General features: G+C 29.2%; 4 protein-coding genes across 4 annotated transcripts; 2 read left to right on the forward strand and 2 right to left on the reverse strand.

Moving 5' to 3' along the window:
* Window positions 1-1,399: 1,399 nt before the first annotated feature.
* On the reverse strand, window positions 1,400-1,885 carry PGO_120930 (hypothetical protein, conserved; the record flags this gene model as incomplete). The annotated part of the gene is made up of 1 exon (XM_028688889.1): window positions 1,400-1,885. One exon carries the CDS (start codon window positions 1,883-1,885, stop codon window positions 1,400-1,402), a length of 486 nt encoding a protein of 161 aa, XP_028544690.1.
* A 1,653-nt stretch (window positions 1,886-3,538) lies between these two features.
* Window positions 3,539-5,700, forward strand: PGO_120940 (conserved Plasmodium membrane protein, unknown function; the record flags this gene model as incomplete). Its single annotated transcript, XM_028688890.1, has 6 exons — window positions 3,539-3,676; window positions 4,239-4,397; window positions 4,709-4,771; window positions 4,972-5,151; window positions 5,372-5,422; window positions 5,623-5,700. The coding sequence occupies 6 exons, from the start codon at window positions 3,539-3,541 to the stop codon at window positions 5,698-5,700; spliced, it is 669 nt and encodes a 222-aa protein (XP_028544691.1).
* Window positions 5,701-8,122: 2,422 nt separating this feature from the next.
* Window positions 8,123-9,373, forward strand: PGO_120950 (nucleoside transporter 1; the record flags this gene model as incomplete). The annotated part of the gene is made up of 1 exon (XM_028688891.1): window positions 8,123-9,373. One exon carries the CDS (start codon window positions 8,123-8,125, stop codon window positions 9,371-9,373), a length of 1,251 nt encoding a protein of 416 aa, XP_028544692.1.
* Window positions 9,374-11,114: 1,741 nt separating this feature from the next.
* Window positions 11,115-13,181, reverse strand: PGO_120960 (DNA topoisomerase 3; the record flags this gene model as incomplete). Its single annotated transcript, XM_028688892.1, has 1 exon — window positions 11,115-13,181. The coding sequence occupies one exon, from the start codon at window positions 13,179-13,181 to the stop codon at window positions 11,115-11,117; it is 2,067 nt and encodes a 688-aa protein (XP_028544693.1).
* Between the last annotated feature and the right edge of the window lie 1,187 nt (window positions 13,182-14,368).

The raw sequence follows: 14,368 nt of genomic DNA on the forward strand, positions 1-14,368 counted from the left end.
TATACATGAATATGTACACCTATGCACATATGTATATTCAGAAAGACATTAGGGAAGACAAAAAAAAAAATAAAATAAAAAAGTTACGTTGTCGCAACGTTTGCTACGAGAAATGAGTGTGATCTTATTGTGTTCATAATTAATATATATAAGAAAAAAAAAAAAAAAAAAAAAATTCACCGTTATTGCATAACACGCTCACAATTCAAATTACACAGATATACATATTCACAGATTTTCCTACAATCACATTTCAGCAAAATTATTTTTTTCATACTTAATATGTAAATACTTCTTTCATCTATTATTATTCCAGTTATTATTATTTTATTTTATTTATTATTATATTATTTTATTTATTATTATTTTATTATTATTTTTTTTTTTTTTTTTTTGCCATTTCGTTACTTCTATATAAAACATTTACATATTAAAAAAAAAAAAAAAAAAAAATCAAAAACAAAAACAAAAAAACACTTCGTAAGTGTTCTTATTTTTAATCCTTATAAATAATTATTTTGATAACAAATCACATTGAAATAACAGTACTCAATCCTCTTTTGTGTAATATTCAGCACAAGGATGTGAAAAGCTTTATCGAGTTTACACCGTCTATTGATAATTCAACTGGTATGCCATTATATAATATAACCCCCTTGCTCCTCCCACTTATCCCAAACTCGTTTTACTTCTTCACTGAAACATCCCGAGAATTATTTTTTAAGTATCCATTCAGCTAGTACTATGCAAATCTCATGTGGTATATATATATATATATATATGAGTTCCTTCCCCTTAAGAAAAAGAACATTAAAGGAACAATTTGACACATGCGCTCTAGGATAACACAAAGGACGATATACGTCACCACACTTGTGTACACTTAATGTCTACTTATATATATATATATATATATATATATATATATATATATATATACCTGACCCAAGGCCAATCAAAAGAAACAAAAGAGTTGCGTGTGATGTTATATATACACGTCTTCAAAAGATGTATTTTTTTCAATTTAGTTAATTATTAAGTTATTAAATAAATTGCATATAAAAAAAGGGAAAAAAAAAAAGTTCACTCCTTTTAACAATTTTTACATTTTTTCAAAACAAGAACAAAAAAAAAAAAAATTACAAAATAAATAAAAATGATATAGACAAAATTATCAATCAAAATGACATGGAAAAATAAAATAAAAATAAAAAAATAAATTTCCAGGATCGGTTATACTAAATTAGATGCGTTTCATTACTCATTTTTTTTTTTTTATCATCATTCTGCACCGTGCTCTCTTCATCATATTCTCTCCACCATGCTTCTCTGCACCTTCCTGTGTAAAAACTCAATATTATTGACGAACTGTTAGAACATCTTCTCCACATTCTCTGTTTTATTTCCATTTTTTCTCTTGTGTGTCAGAAACTGTTATGTCAATGGTTCCGCCTTCATTAAACGCTAGGTATGAATAAAACAATGTTAGGGTAATGATATACACCACTACAGAAAAAAGGCTGCATAGTAAAGCGTTATCTTTTGAAACACTAAAGTATACAGTAAATACATACTTGTATAGTACTATTAAAATTATTGGGGATAAAATAATTAATAATACAAAAATAAAAAATTTTCTTAACACATTTGAATTTTCCTTATATGATAGAAAATCGCTTAATCCAAAATTTCCTCCACTTTCTTTTGATTCATCAGTCTCCTCATAGCTTGCAGTGCTTGTTACCTCATCTGACATTTCATCTGATATTTCTTCTTTTTCCTCTTTACCATCCTTAACAACACTCTCCTCCATGTAACATTCATTTGCACCACTTGCTTTCTCCACAAGGTTATTCGAACACCCTTTGTTGCCTTTTCGCAACATTCTTTTACTCCTATCCGAAAAATTGAAAGAGTAGGGGGGAGTAATCAATTAATCTCTACCACCGGTGTGTTTCTTCATAAAGGCAAATCTTATTTCGGAGGAAAAAGGCCAGAAAAGTGCGTCAGTATGATGCTAAAACTGTATAATAATAAAAAGGCTCTAAAATATGAATAACCAACACTTTATGTATGTATTTATGTATGTATTTATGTATGTATATATGTATGTATATATGTATGTATATATGTATGTAGCATACTTGCATATGTATAAAAAAAGGTAAAAAGTAATGCAAGCCTTTTCACAGCATAGCTGTATGGAAAACATTTTGAATGTCAAAAAAAAAAAAAAAAAAAAAAAAAACACAAAGGGAAACGGAAACTCAAAAAGCAGCTATTCTCCGCAGAAAAGGCATCTTGTAGCTTTCCATTTTTTTCTGCTCATATCAAAGGTTTTTCATTTTTCCTGAAATTAAAACAAAATGTGGAAAGGACCTAAACAAGCACATGTACATTAGGGTACTCAATGGAGCATATATGTGTAATTATGTGCTATAATATTATATAATATATATAAAAAAAAAAAAAAAAAAAAAAAAAAAAAAAAAAAAAAAAAAAAAAGGTACAATACATGTGAAGGGCGTGGATGGAATATAATAATTTTTAAACTTATTTAAACCAAAAAAGTATTCTAAAGTAGGGTATTAAGGGGCTTAAAATTTAAACTATTGAGAACATGGATATGCCTATTTTTTTTTTTTTTTTTTTCTAGCAATCAAAATGAGTGGGATTGTGACACAAGCGGAAATATAAGTGGAACATTAACGAATCCTGGGAGTATAAATGGGGGAATAACACGAATAAACCCCCATGGTCCACTCAATGTGTTACATTCACTTATGCGTATTTATATATATATATATAAATATATATATATATATATATATATATGTGCATACACGAGGCCCCTGGAAATATCATACTTTTGAAACTCTTAGTCGCCTACTACCTACTACAAAAATGGCACATAAGCATACGAGCCAAATTGGTGTGTAAAAAAAAACAAAAAAAAAAGTCCTTTCCTGTGCAACCGACACACATTAATAAGAAAACCCCCCTCTTTTCGAATGATATTTCTTTTAAAATTAAAAATTTGTGTTTTAATAATATTGGGACATGTATACTTAATTACGTGATGTTCAGAATTTCTATTTCGAGTTTCCAAAAAAAAAAAAAAAAAAAAAAAAAAAAAAAAAAAAATACAGAATCGAACAATTTATTTTTTATGCACAATCGGTTCGTTATTAGGTTGGTTACATGTACGCTTGTCAAATTTGCCGTAATCTTTTTTCTTTTCTTTTTATTTTTTTTCTTTGACAACTTTTGTGTCAATCCTTACACACCACTTTTACTACTCATTTTAATTACACCATTTTCAAATAAGATTACAATCTTTCATCTTGGTTATGTAAATTTTTACACAAATTTGTAAACGCATAAAAGTATACTTTAATTTTCCAATTTGCTGAGATATATAATTATGTTTTTTCTTCTTTAAAGATTTCATTTTTCTCTTCACATTCCATTCTGCATCCCCTTCCTGAACTGTGCGCCAGCTTGGCTTTAATTCCTTTACCTCATTCGAATAACAAAAATGAAAACGATTACAGAAAATGCAATTCTTACCGAAACAATATGCCCCAGTAAAAATGTCCTCAAGTACGAGGAAAAAGTTTACGTGAATCGAGGGGAATCGCTAATTAAGGTAGACCCGTCTTACTATATCAAGCAAGTTAGACTATAAAAAGTGAAATTAAAAAAATAAGAAATAGTAAATTAAATGAGCAAAAATAAAAAAAAATAAAAAATAAAAAAAAATATGAAACATAAGCCACCCAGTAAAATATAACCGATATTCCTCAATACAAACATACATCCACACTTAAGTCAAAGTTAAGAGTTTAAAAACCTTTTCTTACAGTTAATATAATTTCACATCCGTGTGCTTTTTTTTAACGTAATGATTTTACAATACTACTGTTACACAATTTTTAATGCGTCACAAGACAGGCTTCTTCATGCAGTGTGCATTCGTCTAGTCATCTCATATATGTACATACATATATATATATATATATATACATATATACGTGTGTAAGTATATACAACCCTGTGAGTGCGACCGTGGTCGATTTTTTTACACATGTTGCACGTACTTTATCGTTGCCATTGTTGGATCTGCCGATTTATCCATTATGACAATATGCGTACGAATTGATTTATTGCATATGCAATTTAATTACATGTCTCGTTTACAGCAAACTAATTTTCACCCCATCCCCTCTTATACGCAGAAAGTTCTGAATATACAAAATCTCAACTACCTCCTAAGTAGCTACTCAGAATTTTTTGAAAATTACAGAATCCTATGTATCCTATCAGCATTAAACATTTTTATAATTCTTTTTCTTCTCCTCCTGTACTTGTTATTTTCACTTATAATATTTCTCCCGGTAGGAGAACTAAGCATAATCTTAACATTTTTTCCCAAAAAAAGAGAGATACAAAAATGCATAGAGAGGGATATATATATATATATATATATATATATATATATATATATATTTATGCATATTTATGCAAATTTATGACTGCATACAGGTCCCCCACTGTAGCATATTCGTCCTAGATCATTGCGTCTCTTGGGGAACAAGTCTACATAAAAACCATGCCTACGTATGTGCATATATATATATATGTATAGATAGATATAGATATAGGTATACACGCATTTACATTGAAATCCACTCATTCCTCTTGTTAGGCATTTTTTTTACTCTGCTCCATATTCTGTTCTGCATTCCCCCTACTCTACCCCTTAATTAAAGTAACTCCATGCATACAGCAAACATGTGCCCACAAATGTTCTTGCACTAGCACGCCCATGGATTAACACAGAAACAACATAAAATGAAACGAGCTGAAGCAAATTCTCTTTTTTAAATTATTCGTGTGTTTTATCACACATATACGAATACACCAAGTGTAAAGAAAATTTTTTTTTTTTTTCTTTTTTTTTTTTTTAAGGACAAAACGCAAATAATACTGAAGGAGGAAATAATTTTCTGTACATGCATAACAATTGGATCTACACTTTTTTTTATATCAATTCTTTTTATATACCTGACACCATTCGTTTCTGTTTTCTTATACCCTTTCAATGCTATCTTTATGCCTCTCATTTCGACCCTCATTTTGCCAATGATCGTAAGACATCGTAGTAGCACAAATATGATATTTGCTTTTTCGAAATCCCACATGCATCATTATATATATATATATATATATATATATATGCGCACCTTGTGATCCATTTTCCCACTACACTCGAATCACTGAATCGACAGGAGAGGAAAGGGCCTGCATATCAACATACATATGTTATAATCTGTAATACGACGAACACCTAACTTTCTTCACTTTGCAGATGCTCATCAATTCAAGTGTATGTGCCATTTATGTCATTTTTTATACGGAGGTAAGAATACTTCTAAACCCAGGTCCAAAATAAAACGAATCGTGCCAAAGCAAAAGAATGTACATATATGTATTTATATATATAATTATGTGCGTACATTATCAGCTTATGTAAGGTGTCCACAAAATTCATAAACTAATGCATCACCCCTTTTTTTCTGCATCCAAAATATATATACTTATTTACAACATAATTTATAGGCCGTCTCAAGTGTTAAAAACCTAGCACAAAATACATCAAGATATATTTTTTTCAAGATTCCCCTATTTTACCTTTAAGTTGAAGAAGTAGGAGTGGGGAAGAACAACAAAAAAAAAAAAAAAAAAAAAAGAAAAAGAAAAAGAAAAAAAGAAAAAAAGAAAAAAAGAAAAAAAACAGAATGGACTATAATTTTGATCACTCTTTGTTTATACATAAATTACTTATATATAATTGAGACCCACGTGTTGAGTACATGAAAAACATTTTATTCTTTCAAATGTACACACAGCAAAATAATGTGCAAATGGAAAATGGAAAAAGTTATCTAACTCTCTTATTTTCGAGTTATTTTTATTCCATTCCAACCTCGTTAAAATGCCCTTTTTCCCAAAACGATTTTGACATAAGGACGTATACGTACGTATGTACGTGTGCATGCACATATGCATGTACATGTGTATGAACGTATATTTTACTTAAACTCCACATTCACCCGAACGCCCGTGCTCCTATTTTTCACAAAACCACATGTACACAAAAATACACAGTCGGCCCATTTATAATATATATACATATGTACAATGCAATATGTGAATTTTTCACATTCGCAGTTTTAAAAACTTAACGTTATTTTTAGTTTACAGTGGAGTAATTATTATAAAATTATCTAACTTGCACAGACTCAAAAAGTGAATGTATTATCCCAAAAGTTAATTCATCAGGGATTAAGTGCGTTTTTTTTTTTTTTTTTTTTTTTTTTTAATTTATTTATTCTTTTTTACATATGTCCTTACGTGTACGTAAGGCGAGTAACACAGCAATTTTAGGAGCTTGTGTTACTTTCGCCACACATTGCTTGGTTTATTCGAAAAGGCAAAATGTTAACGATATACAGATTTGAACATATAATACCAGCAGCAGTTTTTCCTTTTTTGCCATTAGTTTACATATACATGAATTCTCTGTGTTTCCGTCTTCTCTAACCATATATGATTTCCTATATATGCAAGATATGTACCTATACGTATCAAAAAAAATAAGTAAGGTATTCTGACCTTGTGTTGGGTTCTGTACCTTTGGGTTTTTTTCCATTTTTCTTTCATAAGACTTAAAAAAACTTTATAAAATTTTTTTTTTTGTTCCCATTTATTTTTTTTTTTTTTTTTTTTTTTTTTTTCTTCTTAGCTCTTGTACGAAACCACAAAAAGTAACCTGTGTTTGAGGTGGATTTTTTTGGAAAAAGTTCTATTCACACCCCTCCTGATTTTTATTAACTCACCGACTAAGGTGGGAAATCAAGGAATTCATTTTCTTCCTCATACATAGGCGCATAATAAATTTATGTACATGCTTAAAAATTCATAATATATATTTATATACGATATATGCATGTCCCGATCAATTGAGAATATTTTGAAAAATGGTCAAAATAAATAGCAAATTCATAATGCCAACCGGAGTGTTCGGATTGCATGAGTATCAATACATCCTTTGTAATTAGGGTATATATTTGCACATGGTTCATTGTGTATGTATTTATATATATATATATATATATGTATATGTATATATGTACATGTATATTTGCATGAACTGTTTTTCTTCTACCTGTGCATATGAGATAGGCCTCAATCGGTAACACTCAGGCTAACGAACAAAAAAAAAAGAAAAGTTAAAAAACCCACCTCGTAAACAGAAAAAGGATTAATTTGAAAGCACTAGAGTTCTTGCATGTAGATGTATACATATATGTATATATATATATATATATGTGTGTATATTGAGAGGAACCCTTTTTCCCTTACGACGCATTATACACTACAGCATCGTCATGAACCACCGTACGGTTTGTACAAACATACTTTTTTTTTTTTTCGACTCTTTTTATCATATATTTATGTCAAACATTTTTAATATTTTATTTTATTTTTCCTTTTTCTGTGATTCTACGAGTCATATATATACTCACCTTCATTTGTTAATTGACACAAATGTGAAGGAAAAAATCTACGGCTACTATTTTTTGACCATCTTAAATGCATAGCACAAGTTAACACTTTGCAGCATTTGACACTTTTTTCCCTCTTGGCTCCTACCTTTAAAGAAATTTATTTATTCATTACCTATTTATTTATTATCCGTTCATCTATTTTTTTTTTTTTTTTATGTTTACAAAGAAAATATGCCACTGCAGGCAGTAGAGGTATGTCACATGTATATTGTATATTTACAGATGTTACTATAATGCAAAAATAACCCGAGTGTAATTTTTTTTTTTTTTTTTTTTTGCAAAAATAAAGTAGTCTCCTTTTTCTTTCGAACATATATGCAAAAAAAAAAAAAAAAAAAAATATATAAAATAAAAAAAAGTATAAGAAAGGACAAGAAATCTTAAGAAAGGACAAGAAATCTTAAGAAAGGACGAGAAATCTTAAGAAAGGACGAGAAATCTTAAGAAAGGACGGGAATAATTTCTTCATTTAAACAAAGTTAACCAAAATGAGTATAAGTAAAGAGTCGTCCAAAACCATGTTAGATATTGAGAAGAAAGCTGGGGAAAAAAAAGACTTTAAAGATGTATCAAAATTAAACAAAAAAGAGCAACTTATTTTACCATTTACCTTTTTATTAATTGGTCTTAGTTCGTTAAATGTATGGAACACAGCTTTAGGGTTAAATATAAATTTTAAATACAACACATTCCAAATAACAGGTTTAGTAGTTTCGTCTATCATAGCCCTTTTTGTAAATTTACCAAAAATATTATTACCCATTGCATTAGGAGGATTAGCTATATTATGTGCAGGTTTTCAGATAGCTCATCAATATTTTACCTTTGAGCAATTTGATACTTATTGTTTAATAGCATTTATAACAATTGGAATACTCGCAGGATTTGTACAAACCATTGCATTTAACATTGGGACAACTATGGAGAAAAATATGGGTGGATATATGTCAACTGGTATAGGTGTTTCAGGAGTTTTCATATTTATTATAAATTTATTACTAGATCAAATTGTTTCTGAGGAAAAGCTATATAATGTAAACAAAGCAAAATTACTGTATCTTTATTTTATCTGTGAAATTTGCCTAATTCTATCAATCATATTTAGTTTGTGTAATTTAGAATTAACTTCAAGTAAATTGTTAAAAGAGGAAGAATGTAATGATAAAGAACCAGGATTGTCCTATGTTGAATTAATTAAAGATAGTTATAAAGCCATTTTGTCTATGTTTTTAGTAAATTGGCTATCTTTACAATTATTCCCAGGGGTTGGACATAAAAAATGGCAACAGAGTCATGGTATATCAGATTACAATGTAACAGTAATTGTAGGGATGTTTCAAGTTTTTGATTTTGTCAGTAGATATCCACCAAATTTGAGTCATATAAAATTTTTTAAATTTTTTACCTTTTCCTTAAATAAATTATTACTTTTTAATTTTCTTCGTCTCCTATTTATTCCTTGGTTTGTTTTAAATGCAGCTGTTGAATATTCATTTTTTACAAATATTGTTCAACAATGTATTTGTATGGCTATGCTTGCATATACCAATGGTTGGTTCAATACAGTACCCTTTTTAGTATTCGTGCAAGAACTTAAAAAGACAAAGAAAAAGAAAGACATCGAGACCATTTCCACCTTTCTAGTTATTGCTATGTTTGTTGGATTGGGTATGGGAATATGGACAACCTACATTTACAATTACTTCCCCATTGTGATCAAGAGATATGTCATTCCATAAATAGATCGTCTACCCTCTACCCCTCCCACCCCCATGTTCAGTAAATATCCTACCATTTTGTGACCTTATCATTTTTTTAACTTAACCCTAGATGACTTTTAATACACAATAATTACCATGTGCAACACAGTAGTTAGTAAATGGTGCACGATGGAGGCACCACAGTGAAATAAATCATACATACGTATATACTTATATACATATATACGTATCTATATATGTATACACATGCACACTCATATACCATGACATATTTTTTACGCAACATTTTTGGTATACAACAAAGTAATACATATATAGCATTGCATGTGGCATTTAAAGCAAACGAATTATGAATAGCACATATATTTAAATATATATGCCATATTTATACGTACAAAAAAAAAAAAAAAAAAAAAGAAGAAAACATACACAGCCTTTACAAAAATATACACATGTTTTTAACATGCCTGTGTTTGCATGTACATTTTAAAATCGTACTTAAATATAGAGAAATTATATTTAGATATATATCTCTTTTTAACAACAAATTAATACCGTTGAAACTAACGAGCATATTTGTTTGTTTGTTTTTTTTTTTTTTTTTTACTTTATTTTAAAATTTTTTTATAATAAAACACGCATTCCGTTTTACAAAATATCACTTTATTTTGTAAAAAAAAAAAAAAAAAAAAAAAAAAAAAACATTCACCAGCCATAGTATGTGTCTGTATGAATGTGTGTATATGTGCATGTATGTACCTCCACTCTATACAACATTTCGAATAATTGGAAAAGCCTCTATTTTTTTTTTCATCACACAAGGCCTAATTGCAACACATTTTATATGCATAATTTCTCATGATACATTTCATTGGCGCACAAAGATCGAGGTGTTAAAAATAACAAAATTTCACATTCATATGCCAAGATAGAGAAATAGAGAAGAAACAAGGTTGTGTAAATGAGCAAAAGAACACTCCACACATTACACAGACCCATGCACACGTTGGTACTTCTGTAAACATTGTACCATTTTTAAATCTTCTCAATTGTGCATGTTTTCAGAGAATTAAACAAAATGATGCCATAATGAAAATAAGTTAACATTGACGAAATGAGGGCTAATTTCGTTAGTAGCCAAAATTGATACAATAAAAAAAAAAAAAAAAAAAAAAAATTCCTTGAACAAATATGCCATGGATTATGTAAATTATGTGATGCTCACGTTTAACACAAATGAACACTTAAAAAGAAGTAATGAAAATTATAGTGCATCCTCTTGATTTGGGAACACAAATGTAGTAAACAACCGACCCCTCATCTGTGTAAAAATGATCCAACAAAATATAGCAAAGCATAATATATAGTGTAGATCAATACGTACGTATGAAGACAGGAATCGAAACGAGAATTACGGAGCATTTAAAATGTATATATATATATATATATATATATATGTGTATAACTTCAAATAATTAGCGATATTTATTTTAAGAATGCAAGAATTGTCAGGAATGTTTAGACATACACGTGTTAAGCTCAATTGGCGCACAGGAAGAAATCAACTTTTAGCCCCTCCGCTTGGCATTTAAATTCGTATAAGACAATGCCTTGGGATATGTAAAAATAAAGAAATGAAATGAGCAAAAAAGAAATGAAGTGAACAGAAATGAACAGAAATGAACAGAAATGAACAGAAATGAACAGAAATGAACGGAAAAAAAGGTAACAGAACCACGTGGATGTGCAATTGCAAAGACTATACCCTTATGGAATCCGAACCTTTCAGGTAAAAATTGATGTACTCGTCGAGAAGGTCTATTCGATTGTATATTTCTTGATAAATGTACTTCATTATATCAATATAATTTCGTATGGTTTGATTTTTTTCTTTTGTACCTGATGCAACTAGTGTCATGTCTTTTTCCATCTTTGCGCGAAGTGATGGTTCTGTTAAATCGACCCCAAGATCCTTAAATTTTTTATATGACAATATTAAGGCAATTCCCAAATTGGTTGGTATAAACAGGTTTTTAGAATTCTTAAAAACATAATTTCTTTTTTGAATATTTTCTATATGCTCATGCATAGTTGCATCGGTACCAATTCCATATTTATCCATCAAAGATAATAAATCACATTCTGACAGGTATTTAGGAGGTTGTGTTATTCCTTCTTCTATTAATAAGCTGTAGGGGTAAAATTCCTCATGGATTTGAAAAGGAGGAATAATTTTGTCATTCCATTTTTCATAAATATAAATTTCTAAATAATTTTTTTTTATTATTTTTAACCCTTTACAAAAAAATTCTTCCTTTCCAATTTCTGCGATAACTTTACTGTTAAATCCAATTGCATCATCACTACATACAGCTAAGAAATGTCTACAAATTAGTTCATAAATTTTCCATTCCTTTTCATCTACATTTTCTGTTTTGTTCATATTTTTAACTGGGTGAATAGGTGGATGTGCTTTATCATTTAGTTTTCCTTTTCTTGGTTGTCTAAAATTGTTATTTTCTGTTAACTTTTTAGCGTAAAATCCAAAAATATTATTTTTTTTCAATTCATGAACTACTTTTAATAAGTTCATACTACTTGGGAAATAATTCGTTTCTGTTCTTGGATAACTAATGAATCCTCTATTGTACAATTTCTCTGCAATATTCATACATTGTTTCGATGAAATATGAAAATGTTTTGACACCAACTTTGTCATTTGTAAAGTGTTTAGAGGAAGTGGCCTATATTTTTTTATCTCATTTTGATAGATATTTGTTATCTTACATAGTGGATTTTCTAATAACTTTTCATAAATCAGAACAACTGCCAAGTGGTCAAACAGTTTTAGCCGAGACCACGTAAAATCTACGACATTCGTTTCCCTATTTCGTGCCCTTCTTTTCTTTGCTCTTTTCTCCTTCTTCTTCTTTTTCGTCGTTTTCGTCTTTTTTCTTCTATGCCTTATCGATTTGGATCCGTATGGACAATTCGATTCACCAGTCAACGATTCACAAGTCAGTGATTCACAAGTCAATGATTCACCAGTCAATGATTTCACTGATGCCTCCTCTAGCTCATCCTCCCCACCTTCATACCAGTGCTTCATTTTAATAGACCAGAAATATTCGTTTATAAAATTTTTTATGTCCAGATATCTATTCACAACAAATCCCAAGGTTGGGAATTGGCATGGGCCATAACTAATAATATTCGTTTGAGACTTTATCAAATGTGTGTATCTAATTGTGAGAAATCTTGTGAAAATGGAACCCATTCTTAGATCTATTTCTCTGCGTACATCTACACTGTATGCGAGATTCTTATTTGGGTACTTCAAATTGTTAATTGCATGAATAATATCCTTCTCTGTTACTGCTGAAAACTGAGCCCTGTGAATTTTTATTTCTTTATTTGTTACAAAACAAGTATTTATGACTTCAAAACAGATATGTTCTCCTTCTCTGTCACAATCTAGCCATAAAATTAACATATGACAACATTTAGAAAATTTTTTTAAATTATTTTCTATTGTCTTCTTATCTTTTTCAATATATACTGTAATTTGTGCATCAAATAATTCTTGTGGATCTGTATTATTCCAATTTCTGTACTTGTCATCAAATTTCTGCTCTGTCAAATGACCAGTTACAGATGTTACATACATAAACCAAGTATCATTCTTTCTTTTATAATTAAAAGTAAATACTGGGTTATATTTGCTATAGCTCCTTTTCTTATCCATTTTCCCTTTACTCAATATGTCAGCTATTGCTGACGCAACTGATGGCTTTTCTGCTACGTTTAATACATTTATTCGAGCCATAAAAAGATATTATTCAATTGTGTTTCATTCCCTTGCAATGAATTATCAACTGGACACATCTGTGCTCTTATGCATGTATAGCTAAATAGGTGTAAATAAAATTATGTTCTTTTTTATTCTTCCAATTAACGGGAAAGACGAAAAGAACCCAGGGGGTGTAAAATACACAATTTAATCATGGATCAAAAATTAAGAACATCAAGAACGGTAGTGGTAACTCATACATAATTTACATTCATATGTTACAAAAAAAAAAAAAAAAAAAAAAAAAAAAAAAAAAAATTTTACGGCAAAAAAAGAATTCCCTAAGAGCCAATATGTGGGTGACCATCCTTAGAGATTTTTACATCCATTCTTCAAATGGATATGAAATTCACACATGAAATTGGGTAAGTTACATGTGCAAAGAAGTATGTCCCTGAAATAAGTGCCTCAAATGTGTAGTAAACTATGCAAAGAAATGTGTGCAATTACATGTCCCTTTTTTTTTTTTTTTTTTTCTTGATATCACTTTTATACATTTTTCAAATTTTTAGTCCTTTTTTTTTTTTTTGTTATAAAAGCTCATCTATTATAGAAACCTTTTTCAACCATTTCTTCCATTTTGACTTATCAGATGAAAATTTTTTTTTTTTTTTTTTTTTTCTCCCCCCTACCTTTCTCAATAGATTATGTATACCTCAATTTGGTGGAACCTAAAAATTACCACTTTCCTATATGCCCAAATGATATTTCAAATTGTTCAACTTAATTCATTATCAGTTTAAAAAGTTTTCTAGAATTGTATGGAAAAAATTATAACCATTTCAACTTTTTTCCAATATTGACATGTGAAAAAAAGAGTATTTTCTCATGTCGCTGTGCTAAAATGAAACATACTCAGCGGAGAAACATCAAATAGAATAATGTCACACCAAATGTTAGCGACATAGAAAACGCATGAGAACATTTCGCACAATGACAAATCTTATAAAAGTACACTGATGGAGAATAAGGAACAGGAAAATATCTCAACCCCTTATTTACTACATATGTATATTACATATCCAGCCCTTTCATAAAAAAGTCCTTGCACACACAGCTTTACAAAAATTCACACAAGTATATTCACCTTATTCACGTTGTGGAATGGGGTTAAGTAGATTTAAAGGTTTCTCTTACATTATGAAAAAATAAGATTAAAAGAC

The sequence above is a fragment of the Plasmodium gonderi genome (assembly GCF_002157705.1).
Source record: "Plasmodium gonderi DNA, contig: Chr12, whole genome shotgun sequence".
Taxonomy (NCBI): Eukaryota; Apicomplexa; class Aconoidasida; order Haemosporida; family Plasmodiidae; genus Plasmodium; species Plasmodium gonderi.